Genomic DNA, 21599 nt, shown 5'->3' with positions numbered 1-21599 from the left:
CTATCGCGACGAAAAAATCTCGAGTCTGCTAGTCTAGTCTGGTTGTCTAACTTCCCGTACGATCGATCGTGGCATAGTTCCATTCCACAAAATAGAGCCAATTTAAGTAATTTAAACCTATACACAGGAAGACCATAATCGGAATCCATCAGTAATTCAGAGTCCCGCCAATAATTGGCAGATGAAGACTAAAACATCCGTATCACATTCTCGGTAGAGTCAGAGCATCGGCCCAAGCAAGAGCAGCCTTGCTGGTCGCGGTTAGCCAGCGAGTAATCGAACCCAAAGCCAAATCCCCAGCCAGCAAAACCACAGCCCGCACAGAGATAACGATGGCCCTACCAAGGGTGCGACACCGAGGAGATCCGGTCGATGTTGTGGTTCTTCTGTAGTTCGGCTATGCAGTAAAAGATAAAGAATTTTAGGACAGTGTGGACAGCGAGAAAAAAAAGCAAGCGCAGAGGGGCCCCATTGTTGCTGGCGCAATAAACGTGATGTCAATATAATTGGCGACGATTTCTTTTCATCAGCAGAAGAGCAAATTGTCGGTTCGTAGACGGCAATCAAACGGAACCAGCCTGAAAATTTCACTGCTGTGTGAGTGAGCGATCATGGTGAAATGAGGCATTCACGTCAGTGAGACCACATGTTCGGCAATATATTGGACTCGTAAGACGATGTTGCAATTAAAAGCACGAAGTTCTCTCTAGCTAATTAGGAGCAAAAAATACCGCTTTCCCCTATTATTGTCTCCGGAACAACGAGCATGATACCTGTAATAGAATATCGAGATGAGGAGTGTGTAGAACCGAATAATGGGGCATCCTTTCTGTCTCATATTTCCATCTCCACTAACAATTATGGCACAACAGATTTTGCAGATTAGTACTTTTTTTTTCTCTCTAATTAATAGACAGCTTCTGTGCGACAAAAAAAGTGGAGCAGACGGTTTAGTGCCTTTCAATAGAGCGACACCTAGGAAATTGCCGCTGGGTAATTAATTCTTTTTCTTTGTGGTGCTGAAAAGTATGACCGGCCCATACATGTCGGTTTTAGTGAGCATAAGATTTTCCGATATGGAAAAACGACAGCGTATTCTTAGTTGGCGGTTGTAGAAATTTGCCAGCTTGATTCATCCATTCAAGTCCCACCCTGACCAGGTCCACGAGAATCATGTGTATACCGTAGGCTGTGTGGCCGACTTTAACCCCACCATTTGGAGCTATTAACACAATCCGGATGACGAAGCTTCTAGGCGAACACCACTTCACCAGTCGACGATGGAAAGGGAACGCAAACTGTAGGATTTGTACACACGTAGAAGTTTCATTTTTTTAATTTTTTTTTTGTATATTTCTAATTACGGTGGATTTCTTATCTTGAGCAATTGTTAAGAATCGTGCCTTAGAATACCATCAAACGTAAACATTCATGACAGAACAGCCACCTGTTCCACATCCACAATTTAACAACCGATAGACTCCTCACAACATCCGTCTCGGTTTTAGTTTTGCTATATAATCTGGGTATACGCACCGATCTTGTGCCTCGAGAATATTAGTCTGCCAAATTGTGCCATAACTTTTCTGATTTGGCAGCTGCAACCCTCCCATAGTTAAGCGTGCTCCACTCGTTCCGCAGCCTATTTCCCTAATAACCTCTCAGATATTTTCTAGTTATCTTGCCCTTGATAGTTATATTATTTTGGGTAAATTTAGTGACTTTTTTTTCTTTTCCCCTTCTGGAGTTACGCTCTGTTAAGAGATAGCCACGCCGAAGCAACTATTGGTGGCCTCCACCACATTTTCCTCGAACATTTTTGGCAGGTTATATAAAAGCAGAAGTGTACCCCAACTTATTTTTATTGCCTTCAAACTTAATCATTCTTCCGGTGATTGAAGTTTCACTTTATAGAAAGGGCATTATAGTGTTCCAAAGTTAAGACAGATAGTTATGAAGCGCTCTCTGTCTGCTTCGATAGAATCGTCGTCCTTGTACACAGCTTCCAATTCCAACAAGTCATCGAAGAGACTCAAGCTAGAAAATGAAATTTTTTCCAAATCAATAAAAGACATAGAGAAAATGTTCACCATCGATAATTTCAAAAACGAAAACAATTTTGTTAACAACCAAGCAGTCAACCAGGGCAGCATTGCATCTACCACTCTCACATCGGTTAACTCCCACCACCATCATATAAAGACGAAACAGCCGACTCCTGTAGTTGTAGCAAAACACGATTGCAATTATTCCTACGTAGACAGTGACGTTCATCAATACCTCACCAGCCAACATGGAGCCAGCAACCACCAGCACTTGAAGTACGATTGCATAAATTTATCATTTTTAGCATCGGCCTCTCCGTCGGTAGCTGCCCATCCCAAGTACGCAAACATTAACGACTCGTGTTACTTCTCCAAGGCATCATGCTTTGAGCACAAGGGAAATACCCAGGGAGCAATTCCCATCTTGCCTTCGCAATCGAAGATGGTTCAACAGCCTACAAAAAGTATGATGGACATGTCCATAGACGATGTGGTCGACGACGAACTCGACGACGCATTCGACACCAAATTGCACTTCATCACCTTCAACAAGAACAACTTGGAGCGTGACTTGAACTTGATAGATCAATTAATACTATTGAACTAGGTCATCATGGAATTATCCTACGAACTCCAAGTATCTAATCTGACCTCACATTATACATCTTGGGAGCCAGGTATTCGACTCTTCTTCCTGGCGAAAGAGAGTCGCCCTGTGCCCGAAGTGCAAAACGAATCACGACTTGATTAACATTGCGAATGCATGTTTTCAACATCCGATGAACAAAACACACAATTCACTTCCATGCATCCATGATTGTTCGTCACTTTCACGAAAACCTCTTTATATTAAATTATCGGTGTAGTTATTATATATTTATATATAGGTTCCACGGCTTTGCTTTCAACTCTTGCTTTTACTTGGTTTCTTTGCATTCTCTAGGTTTTCAAATATACAGTTATGACCCATTCAAAAAAGTTCGTAGAATCTCGAAGAACAACTGGATCTTGCGTGTAACGATTGTTGCCTATTAGAGCACGATTGTGCTTCGTTAATTTCCACGTTTATCATATGTAGCGATGCGTCTGCGCTTATCTATTAATTCAAAAAAAGTGCAGCCGTTCTTGTACGAGGCCACATTATCTGATCACATGATCTAACCCGCACAAAGAAGTTGCTAGCAAGATCCAGCGTACGCTCTATTACAATACGTCTCACGTGAATCAGCACATGACCTACTTTTTCCTTTCTTTTAACTCTGGAGAATTGTCCAACAGTCCTTTTTCAATGGTTGGACACAAAGTCAAAACTTGTAAAAGATCCAACAAACCCTTTCAGGACTATCTAGAACATTCGTAGACTACGATGGTGTTAGCTGATTTGGGCTCTCGTTTGAGAGGAGCTCTTTCCTCGGTTGAGTCTGCATCCGACGAGGAGATCAACCAGATGATCAAAGATGTTTGTACTGCACTTCTTGAATCGGATGTGAATATCAAGTTGGTTGTCAAATTGAGAGACAACATTAAGCAGAAGGTCAAGACTGACGTAACTTCGGAAGAATCTGCCATCAACAAGCGTAAGAAGTTGCAGAAGATCATCTACGATGAGTTAGTTGGTCTTGTAGATTCTCACGAAGAACCTCCCAAGCCCAAGAAGCTTCTGACTTCCACCAAAGTCATCAATGGTAAGAAGAAGAAGGTGGCAAAGACGAACTCCCATATCATCATGTTTGTTGGTTTACAGGGTGCAGGTAAGACTACCTCGTGTACGAAGTTGGCTGTCTACTACAAGAAAAGAGGCTTCAAGGTAGGTTTGGTGTGTGCTGATACTTTCAGAGCTGGTGCCTTTGACCAATTGAAGCAGAATGCTATCAAGGCTTCTATCCCCTACTATGGTTCATATTTGGAACAGGATCCTGTTAAGATTGCATACGAAGGTGTAACGAAGTTCAGATCTGAAAAATTTGATATCATCATTGTAGACACTTCAGGTAGACATAGACAGGAACACCAGTTGTTCCAAGAAATGGTACAGATAGGTGAGATGATTCAGCCAACACAGACCATCATGGTTATGGATGGTTCTATCGGTCAAGCAGCCGAATCCCAGGCCAAAGCATTCAAGGAAAGTTCCAACTTTGGTTCTATCATATTGACCAAGATGGACGGTCACGCCAAGGGTGGTGGTGCTATCTCAGCTGTTGCTGCTACCAAGACACCTATTGTCTTCATTGGTACAGGTGAGCATATCGGAGACTTGGAAATCTTCAAGCCTACGACCTTCATCTCCAAGTTGTTGGGCATTGGCGATATTCAATCCTTGATTGAACATGTGCAGGGTCTTAACTTACAGAATGATGAAAATCACAAGCAAACGATGGAAAACATCAAGGAAGGTAAGTTTACACTTAAGGACTTCCAAAATCAAATGAATAATTTTTTGAAAATGGGTCCTTTGACAAATATTGCGTCCATGATTCCAGGATTGTCCAACATCATGTCGCAAGTCGGAGAAGAAGAGACATCGAAGAAGATCAAGAATATGGTCTACATTATGGACTCTATGACTACTGAAGAATTGGAAAGTGATGGACGTATATTTGTTGATCAGCCTTCGAGAATCTTGCGAGTAGCTAAGGGTTCTGGATGCGCAGCTGTAGAGATAGAAATGGTGTTGCAACAACATCGTCTTATGTCTACTATGGCCAAGAGCGCCGCTGCTGCTGGTGCTGGTGGCAGTGGCCAACCTGGTGCCAACCCTATGGCAGGTAACCCACAGATGGCTAGAATGATGCAGCAGGCACAAAGTAATCCAAATTTTATGCAGCAAGCCATGAGCATGTTGGGTGGAGGTGGAGCAGGTGGAGCAGGTGGAGCAGGTGGAATGCCCAACATGGCCAACATGATGAATAATCCGCAAATGATGCAGCAAGCACAGCAAATGATGAGACAAAACCCACAATTGATGCAACAAGCTCAACAGATGATGCAAAACCCTGGCATGATGCAGAAGTTGATGAGTCAGTTCGGTGGTGGCTTTGGAGGTATGTAAGCTAACGGAACATAGTGTACTTTTGATTACTTGTATTTATACATAAGACATGATTCCAACACCTAGTCAGGTACTAAAACTAATAATATACAGAAGAAGAAACAGCTTGTAGAGAAACACTTTCAGCAACTCTCAACGGTAGAAGTCTGGTCTCGAGGTGTTCATGCCATATTCGCTCAATGCACTGGACAAGTCTTCCATGGTTAGAACGATCTTGCCTTGTTGATTTCCGGCATTACTGGAAGACGAATGTGATGGTTGCTGTTGATCACCGGCGCCTTCGACACCCGCATTATTTCCACCAGCACCCGTTAACAGCTGTTGGTTGGCAAACTGTTGACCCTGAAGCAATTGTTTAGCTCTTACTTGTGGGTTGGCTGAGTTGTAGACAGCAGATGAGTTTCTGATTCTCGAGTATTCGAAGGCATCCTGTGCTATATCACTGACGAATTTCTGCGTAGCCAACGCAAGCAATCTCTTGATCTTGACGTCTGTGGTCTCAAACCCGTTTTTGGCCAAGTAGTAGTCTGTCACCGCGTCTGGTATAATGGGAGCAAAGTCGCCGTCCATCAAGTTCAACACTTTCTTCAATGAAATATCTTTTCTGGTTAACTCTGGTAGATCAGGTATTAACATGGCAGCAGTGACAGTTGAAGAAGTGGTAGTAGCATTGGTTTTCTTTTTTGTATTAGTGTTTGCTGAAGCAGAGTCAGCTGTTTTGTTATCTGCTGGGCTCGTTGTTTCTGTAGATTGCTCTATGGTGCCATCATTGAATTCTTCATCCATTTCTTCATCTTCTATGTCTTTTTCTATTGTGGGCGTATTGGCATTACTCATGATTGATTGGAGATATGTGACTCTAATCAAGTAAGTGATCAGAGAATGAGACACTAGTAGGTAGGCAGATATAGTATAGATACAGCCATGGTCAAACTAACTTCATTCGTTTTGGTAGTTAAAATGTCGTCCCAAAGAGACACGCGACATCCAAACCGAATACTAAAGCATGGACTGTAGACTAGTGCGAAATTGATAGAAGTTATTGTTTCCCATAGTTAAGAACCTACGTGAAATATTGTACAGTATGAAATATTCATAGATAGAGAAAGAAGGTAGTTTTGAAAAGCATATTTGCATTTTACAGTATTATACCAATTGAGATTCAAGTAACATATTAAAAGCATGATACAACGACTGCAAAACCCCAATGACTCTCCTACGTTCAGCAATTCTCTCCTGTTGCGAGTAGATGGTGCAATTGGTGCAATGTCTCTTTCTCCTAATGGAAGAGACGCTGTTTTGGCAGGTAGACGAGGTCTCTTCATTATAGACCTCGATGATCCTTTTACAACTCCTAGATGGCTCCATCACATCACTTCCTGGGAAGTGGCAGATGTCCAGTGGTCTCCACATCATTTTTCTAAGCCATCTTGGTGCATATCTACTTCGAACCAAAAGGCATTACTTTGGGATTTGGCTAGACCGTCCAACAATTCCATTCTAAATGTTCTCCACCATCATGCCAGAGCTATTACTGACATCAACTTCCATCCTTCAGACCCTGAGATTTTGGCTACTTGTTCAATCGACACTTTCATCCTAAGCTGGGATATGCGGACTCCTCGTAAACCAGTCCAGAAATGGGCTGAATGGAGAGCTGGAGCTACGCAAGTCAAATGGAACCACGAGAATCCATACGAAATTGCGTCTAGTCACGACAATTGCTTCTATGTGTGGGATTCACGGAAAGGGGCATTGCCTATCATAAAGGTTAACAAAGCCCACAATGGTAAGATCAATGGATTGGACTTCAGCAATGGGGCTTCCAACATCATTACTTGTTCTAACGACAACACAGTTAAATTCTGGAATTTGAACAGCAATGAAGCACGAGAGACTATCAAAGATTTCGACTACTTTGCTGTTGACGATAATGATGCCCCAGTTTTGAGACCTAGCGTAGTAATAGAAACGGACTTTCCCGTGGCTAGAGCTAGAGCTTTGCCATTTGGAAAGGATAAAGCTTGTGGTATAATGCCTCTAAGAGCAGGTGGTGATGCCATTCAGATTGTCAACTATGACGAAGAATATAAAGAAGCCTTGAAGACTGATGAAACACAGATATCGTCAATTAATCCAGTATACACTTTCAAGGGCCACAATGGAGCAATGAAAGACTTTCTATGGAGGACCAAGCACCAGAATTATGAAGGTTTTGAGTCAAAGAACAAATGGAAAGAATTCCAGTTGGTCACATGGTCGTCGCAAGACTATGATTTGAAATTATGGCCAGCCGACGAGGAGTTGTACAAAAAGGTTAATTACAATCCGTCCTACCAGAAGTTCCTTGATGCGTTTAACCCTGAAGCTCTGGATTCAGATGAAAGTACCCGCCCTCTTTCACCATCTATCGGAGAAGGTGAAAATGTATACAATTACGAGACGTATTGTTTAGAACCACCAGTTACTATAGTTGATTTGAAACGAAGAAACAATGGCGATGTGCTTTCTTCGCTTACATTATATGAGATAGTTGAGAAGCATAAACAAAATGGCCATGACGTTTTAAAATTGAACCATCTTGATTGGATCTCCGGTGTTCGTATGGGCCGTGCTGGACACGCCGCGGGCAGAAAGGACAGTTCCATGGAAGTGGATGATGGTCCTTCCAATCTTGGAGAAGAAGTAAGTATTGTTGGCCACAAGTTCCCTAAGGCAAGATTTGAAAAGATTTCGGTATCGACAGGAGAGATTGTCTTGAGTTTACGTGGACCCGTTCCAATATCGAATATTCCGGATGCTGAGAAGGATAACGAGAATAATGACGAGATTAACAGTAGTATTGTGAATGATAAGGACTCAACAACCAAAGATGTTGAGAGATCAATGCAACCAACAAGTGTAGTTAGTTCTGATGCAGTTGATACTGAAGTTTCCAAGAATAACCCTATCTCTATTTCGTCGGTTAGCGAAGATTCACCTGAACAACAGTTGGTTTTTATCAGAATTCAAATTAAATTTCCAAAGAACTACCCATTCTTGGATGATATTGACTTGGACGAAACTGTTACCACAAAGAAGCTCACGAGACTACAAAAGCACAACCTAGTTAAATTCGAAATTGAAGGAACACACGAGCTTACAACCGAAATAAAACGTGAGATGTTGAAGAACTTGAACGAAATAGCCCATTTTTATACAAACAAGTATAACAAGTTTTGTCTTGAGCCATGTTTGAGATATCTACTTGGTGACAAAATTGAATTGAATGACGAATTAATGATGGAGACTGGTGGCGACAAGAACGAGAATTTGGATGGTGAAGGCTATATCCAAGAAGTTGGAAACGAGGGATGGGCCGACGATTTAATAAACCAACAACCTGGTGGCGATATGGGATACGATTCATCTGGTGAAGATGACGAGGTGTATGCGGACTTGATACCAGCAGTGAATGATGATATGATTAACAGTACCCAGTCATTGAAACCTGATTCAACACAGGCAAAGGATGGAAAGACTGACGAATTTAACAATGCGTCGGCAGGAACAACATTCTTTGATTCTACTCCAGTTCCAAAGGGGTGTGGAGCAATATGGTCCCCAACAGGTCAGTTGGTATGTTTTTTCATACCAAAGGAAAATGAAGAAGAGGAAAACAACTCCCTACAAAAGTTCAACATTTTCAAATTCACAGACGGCGGTTTCAGTATAAATACTCACAACAGCCACCACCATGGTCACCATCACCATAAGATATCTGGAGACTTTGATACAGAGGTTTCAGATGAAGGCAGTTATAGCAGTGATTCTGAATCACGAGTTGCGAACTCCGATGATCCCGATTCCGATTCAGACACTTCTTCTTCAGGGGATAGCTTTGCAAATGACTGGGACGAAATACTTCAGGATGATGCTCCGTCAAGATCACGTATTCCTGGACTTTTCAAGACATCTGTTGGTTTAGGAAACAGATACATTGGGAACAGAGATAAGTCGATTAATAGATTCACTAGTCATGGTGGTACAACTTCCAACTATAAGTCTTCAGTTCCTGGAGAAAGCAGAAAAAAGAGAAGTAGGAATTCGAAAAAAAGTAAGAACATCGTTGGAATATTTGATTTTAGACATTTGCTACCTGACAAGTACGAACTAGCTTGCGAATACAGAGTACTTGGGGATTCACCGGAGAATCTTGCTAGATATAACAGTGAAGTAGCCTTGAAGTATTGCTTGAAGGATATCAGCGATGTTTGGAGAATTCTTGAAATGATATTGGTCAAGGAAGTCAGAATGTCAAACCTAGATTCTGGTTATCCATCTCAGATGGACCCGATTTCACAGCGGCAAGCGAAAGCAATGAATCAATTCTTATTGAACTCAGAATTCATGAAGAAGAATCCAAATAAGCACACAAGTTTCTATTGGGGTACTCACCCATTTGGATATTCCTGGTTAATAGACGAGATCTTTAAGTATTTTGAGATCAGAGGAAACATCCAGATGCTATCTATGATGTCTTGTATTTTGTACGAGAATCCAAGCAATCTCAGAAAGAACTCTAGCGACCTATTCAATATACCGATCCATACTCCGTATCAAGCTTTACCTCCACCACCTTCATTAATTGCTATGAAGAAATTTAATGAAAGCAATCTGCAAGAGATATTCAGCCAATCCCACGAACTCAGCTATTCATTCCACAATTCTCCAAGTGCTGATGGAAGAGCGGAATTAACCCACAGAAATTCGAACATATCGGTCTTCAGAAGAGACCAGGGGCTGACTAGTGGCAATATATATGCCAAGTCATTAACATCATCTATGGATGCAGCAAGTATCAAAGACGACTCCCCTGAGAGATTTTCGTACTTCAAGAATAATATCCAGCCAAGTTTTAATTCGTTCACTCTACTGAATGAATTCAGCTCAGAGTTGGTGAATTCGAATAGATTCAATAGTCCCAAGCAAAGAATTGCAAAGGCTAAGACCATTGGCCAACTTTCGGAAAGTAGAAGAATAAAACCTGTCCAGCCTACATCCAAGCGACAAACAACAAAAGCAACAGGAAAGAATAAACTTCGACCACCACCAGTGGTTACAATCCAGAATACGGAAAACCTTGATCTCTTTAGTGACGACTACACTCCGTCTTTATTGCATGGACAGGACCAAGAGAAAATCAAACTATACAGAGAGCAGTATGCTGATATGCTTTACGTCTGGGGTTTGCCTGTCAATAGAATCAAAATCTTGAAATTTAATTATCCAGACATAGACAAGAAATTGGAAATGGGGTATGTTTCGCCTTTTGATGTTCACAAATGTCTGATAGGGTTGAGAAACAAGACTAGACAAAACCCTAACCAAGAGTTTCACAATTTTGTTTCTTCGATAACCACAGCCAAATCAAATGCATGGAATACTTCTAAGAGAAATCCATTGAAACATTGCAATTTATGCGGTCTAATTGTGTCGAAATCATTGGTAGTCTGTACAAACTGTGAACATGTATTGCACAGTAGTTGTGCAGCTGAATGGTGGTCCACCAATGAAAACACGGAATGTCCTAGTGGTTGTGGTTGTAACTGTTTGCAACACACGATCTAACCAACTATGTATTATAAATGTGTAAATAGATATAAATGCACTTTTCAAGGAAGTCTAGTACTCGTTATCTGGTCCTTTAACTTAACGTCCCATTCTTGTACAAGTTTGTCGAGGTAAGCAACCACATCCTCGGAACCAGTTGAGTCTATTTCCTGGTAGCGAATGTATTCTTGACCGTATCTTGTACTGCAAGATTCTACTTTAACATCTTGCTTTTCCTTTCCAACGGCACACTTGACAGGAGCATTGGCGGCTATATAACCTGATATGTTATGGTAAGGAGATCCAGACCATCTTGCAATATAGAACAACACCAACATTGAATAATAGGTGAAGAAATTCAAGTATTGGAAAAACGAAAAACTGGTGAATATACCTGGATGGACAAGCAGTTGTTGAATGTTATAGTCTTTCGCCAATGTTTTGTATGTACCAAAGTGCAATAAATCCACCAATCTCTTGGAGCCCTCGTACGATTCAGGAGACTTGATCAATTGGAGATCGTTGAACGATAAATATTTTGGCTTAGACATAATGGAAGATATCCATACTATACGTCCGCCATTTTGCAACAAGTGTTTGATTCTATGGATAAAATAGTAAGGTCCAAACACGTTAGCTTGGAAAACCAATCCCATACCATCACTAGACTTGACACCAACCTTTTGGATTTTGTACGTTGGATGGGTCACACCTTCGATCGGATCGGTGAGAATCTCCTTGGTAGCACCAATCCAGTCAATACCACCGTAGACTCCCTGTGCAGCATTTACAAACAAGTAGTCAATGTGACGATACCTCTTGTTTAACTCATAGTAGGCAGATAATATAGAAACCATGTCTACGAAGTCCACCAACAAATAGTCAAATTCAATTTTCGAAACTCTTTCTGGAAAGTGTTCTACCACATAGTCTTTGATAGTTGTGATGATGTCTTTAACTTTGGGAAGTGTTCTTGAGGTGACTACTAATGTCAAATTGGTCTTGGGATCTGTTTGCTCTACCAATCGGTACGCGATGTTCAAACCAAGGTTCGATGACGTCCCGGTTATCACGGCAACTTGACCCTCTTTAATAAGTGACATTATATCAGTAGTTTATATTCTTTTTCCAAGGTCGTTATGCCAAGTTCATCTACCATTGGTAAGAATATAAAAGTATTTTCATAAAAATAAATATATTAACAGTAGCTCGATATTCGTTTATGCTTATGTAATATATGCAAGTTATACGAGGGAACGAAAATGGTTGCAACTTTCTACAACTGCTTGCGAAAAATATGTCTATACTATATACCTAAACTAAGGCATCCAAATATCTTCCCAGCCGATATTCTTGCGGACAGCACTTGAGAATCCTTCGTGGTACTTGACCCATATTCTGGCCATATGGAACTCATTATCTGGTTTGGACATGTCAACTAATTGAGAGTTCAACCCGTCATATCTGGCTTTGAAGAAGTCTACACTATTGCCCATTTTAACTTTTCTCCTCTTTTCGTCAACCTCCAGCTTCTTTTCTACTTCCAAGATTCTTTTTGGAGCTCTCTGAATCATTTGTAGTCTCTCCAACTCTGCTGTTACAAGTGGGAAAAGCAAGTTTCTCTTTAACTGGTTCTGCTTCACTGCAGAAACGAACGGAACCGGACAAAACTTATTGTCATAATGAACTATCCCATCCCAGTTCGGGTAGTATTGTAGTAGAACTTGGCCAGTTTCAAGGTCTCTCTCGTTTTCCATTCGGATTTCAAATTCCTTTATTATTGTTGCAACCTTCTCGACTGTATTCTTTTCGAACTCCACCATTTTTGACTTTGCTTTGGCTGAAATATCTGGCGACAATATTTTTGCTAGTAAAGGAATGAAGAAACATGAATATATTTCCTCATCTACGCCTAGAGCTAATTTTGCAGAAATTGGCGTCTTGTCAATAAGTCGTTTGATAAGGGAACTGTTTTGTCTCCCTGTTTCAAATGTTTCATAGTCCAATTTTTTATCTACAAAAGGATTTTGAAGCTTCTTCGGGCTAATTTCACTGAACAATGACCAAGCTTTCAATCCTACGAGTCCACTATATTGATGGAGATCGAGACCATAACCCCCGCTATTTGAAAATTGATCATAGTAACTTAACCAATCGCTGAATTCAGATGGTTTCAGGAGAGAATCATCTTGAAGATGAACAGTATCTAAGTACCTGTGGAAACATCCTTTAACCACTTTGTCAAACGAATTGGAACTGCTGACTACCGACTTGCATGTACCGTTCATGAAGGAATCCAAGAGTGCAAGGAAGTTTTCTTCCTTTCTAAGCTTCGCGTCTCTCTTGAATAAAAGATCTACCATAGTAAACCACGACACTTGCTTGTCTAAGAGTAGATCAGATGACATGCTGAAATTGTTAGAGAAGCCCCTTTCTTTGGCACCATTAAATTGCATATGGTTAAGACAAGCTCTGATATCCCCATCACAAACTTCTACGATTTCGGTAATGTCTTGGGAACTGTAGCCCCAATTCTCCTTTTCGGTGATCATTTGAAGATGGTCTTTAACAGAATGTAAAGAATTTCCACCTCTACGGCCAGTTTTGGCTATCACGGGCTTCTTGAATGCCACCATCTCACACAATGGTCTCAACTTCTCCATTGGTGAACCTCCCATCCTGGTTGAAGATGTGTTGTATATATCATTGGCAATGCAAATAATTGGCCTGTTCAAGACGAAATTCTTTGCCTTGTTCTTCTTCTTCTTTTCGCTATCATCTCTTTCTTTGGATCTTGAACTACGTTGATCAGATGCAACTAAGTCGTTGAGAACTTTGACGATATCACCACTGTTAATAGCAGAATCAATTTCATCAATCACCAAACATGATGGTTTGCCATTGGATGTGATTGCATTAGAAGTCAATGCATTCTTGATCTTTAGTTTTAAAGCAGCGTTGACGTTTCCCCATCTTCCTTCACTGGAATCAGCCTGTGGAAGAGTGTCCATACTATTGGATGCGTTGAGTTCTTGCACAGCGTAACCTAATTGTTTGGCTAAAAGATGTACAGCCGTTGTTTTGCCAATACCAGTAGGACCATGAACTAAGAGGATTTTTCTATGAGGTCTACCCAACGAATCAACACCATCATTTCTCGTCAGATCTTCTCTATAAACAACAGAAGACCACTTTTTTAACCAATGTAATATAAGACGATACTGTCTATCATTGCCTGCGGAACACAATTGAACAAATGAACGAGGTCTATACTTATCGGTCCACATTCCACTTATTTCTTTCGTAGTATTTGCAGATCTAGATTCGTCATTCTGTTCGCAACTTTGCTCCGTTTCATTACTTGAATTTCTGATGGTAGCTATTTCTCTTTCTTCTAACTCTAGTCGTATTTTCCGTTCATTTTCTCTCACTTTTAATTTCAACTCGGCTCTACTGAAAAGTTTGTTCATATCGATGATTGAAGTCGAAGAAGATGTAGTATCTTCTTCTGGAGCAACATTGACCTTTGGTATTAAAGTGATTGTTCTACCATTAAATAGCTTGACATCTTTGGTTCTTCTGGAAAATGGAGCCGTAGTACTTTCTATGTCATCGTCAGTTATATCTCTATCAGTTGAACTGCTGAGATCAATATTGGAATGTGTGCTCTGAGATTGATCAATTTGGATTTCTTGTCCCGTCTTCAAGTCTCCAAACAAAGAAGATTGTCCAAAAGAGAAGTCTAAACTGACTTCTAAGTCTGTTTGTACGTCCATGGAGCCCTTCTACTTGTTAATTCGAATTAGCCGTGAAAATTATATATTAATCAAAAATGTAGATGTAAATACAGAACGCGTTTGGTAAAATGTGCGCGTAAATCTAATCGCATATATACAAACAATATAATGTCCTACAAACAATCTCAATATGGGTTGCTGTACAATTCTTCGTATATAGATAACATTCTCTATTTAATGCACATATAATCGATTCTAATTTTCTGAGCCGAATGTTTTGAGTTTTATTTCGGGTTGATTCCTAGTCATTTCCAGGTCTTCCTTAGTAGTCAGTTTTACCAATTCTTCTGTGAGCTTCTTCTGACTCTCAGTCAAGGCAGAGGTAACAACTGCCTTAAAGCTATGAGGGTCGTGGCTCACCAAGAAGATAAGTCTGTCGTGCAAATACTCTTTGGAGATCTCACTTCTATCATTGTATCTGAGTAAAAGTGGAATCAAAATAGAGTAAAGGGCCATCAGCTTCTTTTCTTCATTAACTGTCTTGGTAAATAAGAATAGAATTTCAAACCCTACCTTGGGATCGTCAATCTTCTTCTGGTCGTCAATTTGGCTCAAAATCTTGACCAAATCCGAGACTAAATATTGGATAACTGGAACTTGACCATCTAACTTTGACGAGTACTGTATTAATGTTTTAATACATTGAATGGACATCGAAGCAGTTTCACTTGAGCTGAGTAACTGAATCAATGCAGCGCTTAACTTCTGTGAATCTGTCTCGTCAAGTTTGACATCACCTGAAGTGACCAACACAATTGCAGTAATAACAGTATAAGTACTTTCTGCACTGATTTCATAATAGTTGTGTATAGCATTTCTAAAAGTATCGACCAAATCATAGTCAGAGACCTTGGACTCTGTAACAATCTGCTTGAGATGAGGTAAAATAACAGAAATTAATAAACTGTTTCTTGACTGGTAGATCTTAGCAGATATGTAAAGCAAACAAGCATACAAATCAACCTTAACAATATCTGCAAAACCCGCAGTCATTTGAACTAATCTTTCAAGAGCCTTCTTCAAAACTAGAAGATGTGGAGCGCTATCAACATGCTTCAACTGCAATTGTTGAGATTCATTATTTGGATCGAAATCTTGTCTAAGGAATGGAAGAATGCCGAATAATGGAAGCATTTCAATTCTAATCAATTCAAAAAGTTTATCAAACCCATTTTCAAATGTATCTGGGTGATTAGTTATATACGATTGGAAAATGTTTGCAACAATATCAAGTAACTTAATTTGGATTTCGGTGTCGTAATCAATCAAGATTAAACGATCAAATAGATCAACTACTTCACCAAAAAATTCATCATTAAACAAAATATCCACCAAACCGGGGTTACTTATCAACCTATTAAGGGAGACAAGAATCTCCGAAACATTTCGATTCTTAACGAGCGATTCAACGCACTGACTGAATAAAACGAAGAAGAAATTTTGAGCGTCATCTGCAAGGTATTTTTCAACAAACTTCTCATCTTTCTCAAGTTCAATGCTCAAAACACTGATAAAGTTGATCCAGTAATTTCCGTAAATCTCTAGCTCCTTTTGATTGATATCGTTGTATTTCAATGAAGAATATTCTCTCAAAACAAAAATCCACAATGAGGTTAACAAAGTAGAATACTTATCCAAAGTTTCTAAGAGTTCAGGTTCTATGCCTTCAGGAACTTCGCTAGCATCTATTTTCAAGAGTGCCCAACAATTCAAAATGGAAATCTGAATTGATTTCCTGCCATTCTCAGACATGTCTTCCAAAAAGCCAAACCTGAGAAACTTGTTTGATGATATTTCTTCTAATAAGTAAATTAACGTTTTCAATATTCTCTGTTTGGAATAGAATTTAATCCTTGGTAAACTGATGAATTTGGAGCAAACATTTATGGTATTTACAATAACCTTTGCATCAGAACCTGGGGAAAAACATGGCGTCAACGCACTAATGATTTGCGCCTGCTGCTGCTCAAGAATGGAAACACCAGGATACAATGGATCAGGCAAGTGCCCAAAAAGACCAAGAACCTTATCCAAAAGATTAATTCCTCTCAATCTGATTTCAGTAATTGGAGACGTTGATCCTAAAAATGAAATCTTGACAATATCTGGAATCTTAGTTTTCAACCGGTCAGCCAATTTAGGATGTTTTGAGCACAAATCAAGAAGATGATTCAATAAAAAGTAAATGAACAATTTGAATTCCCACGTAATTGGTTCACTCTTGTCTTCGTCATCATCACCATCGCCAACAATGTTCTCAATTTCTTCATCTTTAAAGTCTAAATTATTGGTGTTTTTCTTCTTCTGTCTTTGCAGTAAAGGCAACAACTTCTGTTGATAGTTCAATTCTATGAATGGACCAATCAACTTCTTTGAACTGCATTTAAACAAAGAGTTCAAGATAACGAACCAATTCATATCTAGACTAGATTCCATCCATAACTGAATAAATTCCTTTAGTTCGGAGCATGGTTTAATATTCATAGATACCCAAAGCATACCAACGCTTTCCTTACTCAAGACAGGAGATCCATATATCTTGAGCAATTCAACATAGCATTCATATGAAGCTCTGTATAAATCGTAACTTGTATTGAATGGAAATATGCTTTCCCGATTCAATGAGGTTGGAGAAGAAGATGTAAGACCAATCTTCATATTTTTAGAAATGATTAAATTGAGTAAATCCGCAAAAAATGGAATTTCACCATCAATCAATTTAGGGTCAAAAATGATTAATTCTTGGAAGAAACCAAGTAAGTGCCTATAAACATCCACATAATCTTCGGCAGTGGCTAGACCAATTCCTTGACTCAATGACATTATGACGTTTTTGATTTGAAGCTTATTTTCAGAAGACCAGTCCCGCAAGTTTGGTCCTAACGAAGTGACAAACAATCTTAACAACTTAGTTGTTTGACCGATTGATCCATATTTGCACTTTAAGTTAACCAATAACTTGCTGTCAATATCGAATGAAAACTCGTCCTTCAAATATTTGATGAAGATTGAGTCCAATGTACTCGGAATGAAACTTAAACTATCAATGTTGCTCTGGAAAAGGATAATCAATGCCGACAAGGCATAGTGGTAAACTACTGGATTAGGGTCGTTCAATAACTGCAAAGCAATATTGTATATATCGACAAATCCAAAGTGAGTTTGTTGATAAATCTTCGACAAACTCAAAATTGTGTATCCTCTCTCAAAAGGGTTGGAATTGTTGACAATATCGTTAACATATTTCTCTATCTGTTCATTTATGTATTCTTTGTTTGTCAACTTGGTAGCCATGGCGATACTGTCTGTGTTGATACTGACTATATTAACGTTTCTGCTTTCAATTTTTGATATCGTATCAATGAATACTTCAACAATTTGCTTGTTTAATTCCAATTTCTTCTTCACAATATTATTCAACGCCCCGTGGATTGCAACAGAGAGATTTACTTCCACTGCCTTTAATCTGAGGGGATCCACTGATTTAGCTGTCAAAGAATTTCTCAATTGTTCAGCCAAAGAAAACTGTATCTTCAAACTCAAGTATGGGAAAACCAACTGGAATAATTCAATTGAGAGATCGACAAGCGATGTGGTCAAATTCGTCGAGTATTTCTCCATTGTCGAATAATCTTGAGTGATGAATACTGAAGGATCATAGTCAATCGAGTGATCCACGGATGAGAAGATCTGTTTTTCAAAATAGTCAATCCAAATCTTAAATTGTTTGCTGGAACCTGATTCTAACGAACCTTTAGTAATAGGATTTGAGGAAACTGAAAACGGGTCACTGTATAAGAGACCATTGTTTGCATGTGTCTGCGATGAAGATAATTCATCTATGTTGTCAAAATAGTCATGATATTTGCTAGTAACCCCAAACGAGTAATTATAGTCCTCACCTAACAAGATTGAACTGAAATCAAAATCATTCAATCTAAGAGAAGAACTCTTTTTAGAACTTCTAGACTTTTCCTCAACAACCGACAACCTGGAGAAGACTTTGGTATCACCAAAAACTTTCAATAAAAATATCACCATATTGGAATTTATGTCATTCTTCAATAAGGTTGCAAGTTTATGAAAACTTTTCAAAATTACTCTCTTTCCATAGAGAATTAAACTGATAATGGACTTGTCATAAGACAACTTGTTATTGTACGCATAGTTGGAGTATTGTAAGTTGTTGATGAGATTTGGATTATAATCACTTTCATTGAATCCTTGTCCATTGAAGTTGGTTACAGAACCGACTATTTCAATGTTACTTTCAAGGTAGGATAAATAGTTGTACGATTTTGTCAATAAGAATTGTATCTGCCTAAGAGACTCAGGCGTAAGTTCAACAGAATTCAAATAATTCAATAAACAAACTAAACTCAGGTTTCTCAACTTCAAATTATCGACTATTTCCAAAGTTTGACTGGCTTCGGAAACAACACCTGATGATGAACTAATGAATTGAGACGTCAATAATCCCTTCCAGAAAACCAAGAATTGGGATGAATTAAGCTTAACATACTCAGATTCATTGTAGAATGTAACTAATGATGTAAGTATTACCCAGCATGCGGTATTTTTCAAAAAGTTGCTTCTATTATTATTGTTGTTGTGCTTCAAATTCTGTGTACAAAAACTCAAAATTTTGACAACGGTTGAATTTTGCAACAAAGACCATTCTGCTTGTTTTATGAAAGACAGCAACAATAATGAATAACTGAGAAGTCTAACAGAAGCCAATCCACAAATATTTTCTTCTCTCTTAGACGAGTCACCCGAAGTATCCTTTTCGACATCTGAACTTTTGAACTCCTGATTAACTAATCTAAAGGTCAGCAAAATCAAGATATTTGTTTCAACATCATTATACTTTGCATAGAGCAATAAAGCCTTCAAAGCATAGTTTCTAATGTAAGAGTTTTCATTGATTACCAATTTCATTAATATGTCTCTGATAAACGAACTTTCACTGTTAACCTGTTCTTCGAATTCGTCATCATCGGCTGTAGTATCATGAACATCAGTATTTGAAGTTGATTCTTCCTCTTTGACGGCATTAGAATTGAAATTGACTCCAAATGGCAATAGCAATCCAACAATATATAAAAGTAGATACACTTGGTACGTGTTATGATATGGTCTAACTTCTTTGCTCTTAATGTCCTTATTTCTAGTTTTGGAGCTGCTTTTAGATTTGAAGTTGAACAAAGCGGTCTCTCGCTTCCCCTTGTTGATTGAAGGTCCATTGTAATTCAGAGATTCATGTTCGGAAAGAAATGTGCCTGACGTAGATCTAACATTGAATTTTGAATAAATGTAGTTAGTGAGAATTTCGTGACAGTTGGAGCCACTTTCTTTAACGATGTAATCTATGAAAGCACACCATTGTGTTAATACTTTATTCCATTGCTGATTTTGAATGTGATTCAGGATGTGATTAAGTTCACTAAAGCGAGCTAGTATGATGTCTAAGATATACAGCAAGTTTGTAGAGATGTATTCAGGATTTTGAAACTGCTCAAGTTGAATGTATAAAATCAACACTTCCACAATGCTAGTTTGGAAAACTAGTAATTCTGTATTTTCATGAATAATAGATTCACTGTCATGTCCAGTAATGGTGTTGTTGACTCTTTTGTAGTCGGTTGGTTCCAAGTCTTCGGGATCATACTGAATTGTAAGAGCATCATTCCAAAAATTGAGTGACGGTAAACTGAACAGTGACACGATATAGTCAATTGGATTGAATTTGCCTACTGGTACCAAATTCGTGAGGATATTTGCCAACATTTCAATAGCAGCAATTCTAACCTCCTTGGAATAATTTGTCAAACAATAGTAAAAGATTTTCTCGTTGGAATTCAATAAATTTATTTGGAATTGGTGCTGTTGTGACATAATGGCTTCAGGCTTGAGCTTTGAAGTTCCTGTAGAGGAAGCTGAGGTGGCCAAAAGTCCCTCGTAGTTAGTTGATATAGCCAACAACAAAAGGTTCTTTAAACAAAGAACATAGTTCTTTTTTAAGAGTATAGAAGTGCTTTCTATACCTACCGCAGCTTCAAGAGTATATGAAATCGAGGTCAGGGTAATGTTTTTGGTGACAATTTTGAGCAATTTTGCCTGAAATTTTTCGTCGATATCTGCTTTTGTAGCATTTTTAGTTATAGAATTCAACAAGTAGATCAATGAACTGTCAATGGTTGGTGTCTTTTTGATGATTTTGTAGATTTGGTTGAGAGAATAATTTACCAACGAGCCCAAATTGTTAGGAAAAGATTCATAAAGGTCAATGAGAACAACAATTGAAATCTGACAAATTGGTCTCAAATACGATGCGTCTGTCAATTGTAAGTGGTTCAAGAGTCCATTGGCCACGTCATAGACTTTGGTGGGCAAATGAGTCAAGATCAATACCAAATTGCGCGACAACAATCTGAAAATATTTAGAGATAGTTTCCCTTGCAATGTTGCAGCAGCTGAGGCTTCAGGAGATTCTTTAGCCGACTGCTTAGACTTTGAGCTAACAGGAGGAACATTGAACTTATCGATGAGGGACGTTAATTGTGTCAAGTAAATGGTATAGTCGTCAATGCTGATATCCGTAGCTTTAGTCAAACGGCCATTGACAACTGTGAGACAGTTGAAGATCTCCAGCTTGTCATATCTGCTGAGTATTTCAGCAAATTCACGCGCATCCATATTGGCCAATGCTAAGTATCAAACCACGTATAAAAAGGAAGCAATGGCTTGGAATCGTGAGAAATTGCTATTTTAAAAGATTTCCAGATCAAAGACTCCAGATTTCCTAAAAGACAAGTGGAGTGTAGTGTACTCTCGGCTGAGGTGTTTTTGGTAACGACACGTACATGGATAAAGAATGGTTGCAACTTTGCAAGCTATAATTTCGGCTGTGTTAGTTTTCAAATATGGACTGATATTATGTCCATAAAGTATATGGTCATAGCTCTCATAGAAACAGAATGCTATTTGGGTAATCAAGTTGGTGCTCAGTATGTTTTCAACCTGTGTTTTTCTGAGTACTTGTAGAAATCAAGAATATCTTGGAAACTTCTACGGTTTCTTCTGCGAACCACACTCTCAGTTCAAACCAAG

The 21599-nt window shown here is 39.0% G+C and overlaps 7 protein-coding genes across 7 annotated transcripts; 3 read left to right on the top strand and 4 right to left on the bottom strand. All coding sequences in view use genetic code 12, as the record gives it.

Moving 5' to 3' along the window:
• Positions 1–1953: 1953 nt before the first annotated feature.
• PICST_32878 (predicted protein) lies at positions 1954–2652 on the top strand (the record flags this gene model as incomplete). The annotated part of the gene is made up of 1 exon (XM_001385824.1): positions 1954–2652. The coding sequence occupies one exon, from the start codon at positions 1954–1956 to the stop codon at positions 2650–2652; it is 699 nt and encodes a 232-aa protein (XP_001385861.2).
• A 738-nt stretch (positions 2653–3390) lies between these two features.
• On the top strand, positions 3391–5196 carry SRP54 (Signal recognition particle 54 kDa protein). Its single transcript, XM_001385823.1, has one exon. It carries the CDS (start codon positions 3412–3414, stop codon positions 5095–5097), a length of 1686 nt encoding a protein of 561 aa, XP_001385860.2. The 5' UTR covers positions 3391–3411; the 3' UTR covers positions 5098–5196.
• A 33-nt stretch (positions 5197–5229) lies between these two features.
• PICST_7934 (predicted protein) lies at positions 5230–5886 on the bottom strand (the record flags this gene model as incomplete). The annotated part of the gene is made up of 1 exon (XM_001385489.2): positions 5230–5886. A coding segment is annotated over one exon (657 nt), but the record flags the coding sequence as incomplete, so codon positions are not given.
• A 324-nt stretch (positions 5887–6210) lies between these two features.
• Positions 6211–10707, top strand: PICST_65933 (predicted protein; the record flags this gene model as incomplete). The annotated part of the gene is made up of 2 exons (XM_001385822.1): positions 6211–8016; positions 8038–10707. The coding sequence occupies 2 exons, from the start codon at positions 6280–6282 to the stop codon at positions 10705–10707; spliced, it is 4407 nt and encodes a 1468-aa protein (XP_001385859.2).
• Positions 10708–10751: 44 nt separating this feature from the next.
• On the bottom strand, positions 10752–11792 carry ERG27 (3-keto-steroid reductase; the record flags this gene model as incomplete). Its single annotated transcript, XM_001385488.1, has 1 exon — positions 10752–11792. The coding sequence occupies one exon, from the start codon at positions 11790–11792 to the stop codon at positions 10752–10754; it is 1041 nt and encodes a 346-aa protein (XP_001385525.2).
• A 216-nt stretch (positions 11793–12008) lies between these two features.
• On the bottom strand, positions 12009–14267 carry PICST_48947 (predicted protein; the record flags this gene model as incomplete). The annotated part of the gene is made up of 2 exons (XM_001385487.1): positions 12009–14007; positions 14089–14267. Coding segments are annotated over 2 exons (2178 nt in total), but the record flags the coding sequence as incomplete, so codon positions are not given.
• Positions 14268–14681: 414 nt separating this feature from the next.
• On the bottom strand, positions 14682–21185 carry PICST_61948 (predicted protein; the record flags this gene model as incomplete). Its single annotated transcript, XM_001385486.1, has 1 exon — positions 14682–21185. One exon carries the CDS (start codon positions 21183–21185, stop codon positions 14682–14684), a length of 6504 nt encoding a protein of 2167 aa, XP_001385523.2.
• Between the last annotated feature and the right edge of the window lie 414 nt (positions 21186–21599).

The sequence above is a fragment of the Scheffersomyces stipitis genome, chromosome 6 (genome assembly GCF_000209165.1).
Source record: "Scheffersomyces stipitis CBS 6054 chromosome 6, complete sequence".
NCBI lineage: Eukaryota > Fungi > Ascomycota > Pichiomycetes > Serinales > Debaryomycetaceae > Scheffersomyces > Scheffersomyces stipitis.
The sequence above is the reverse complement of the archived record's forward strand: the minus strand, read 5'-3'. Positions and strand labels throughout refer to the sequence as shown.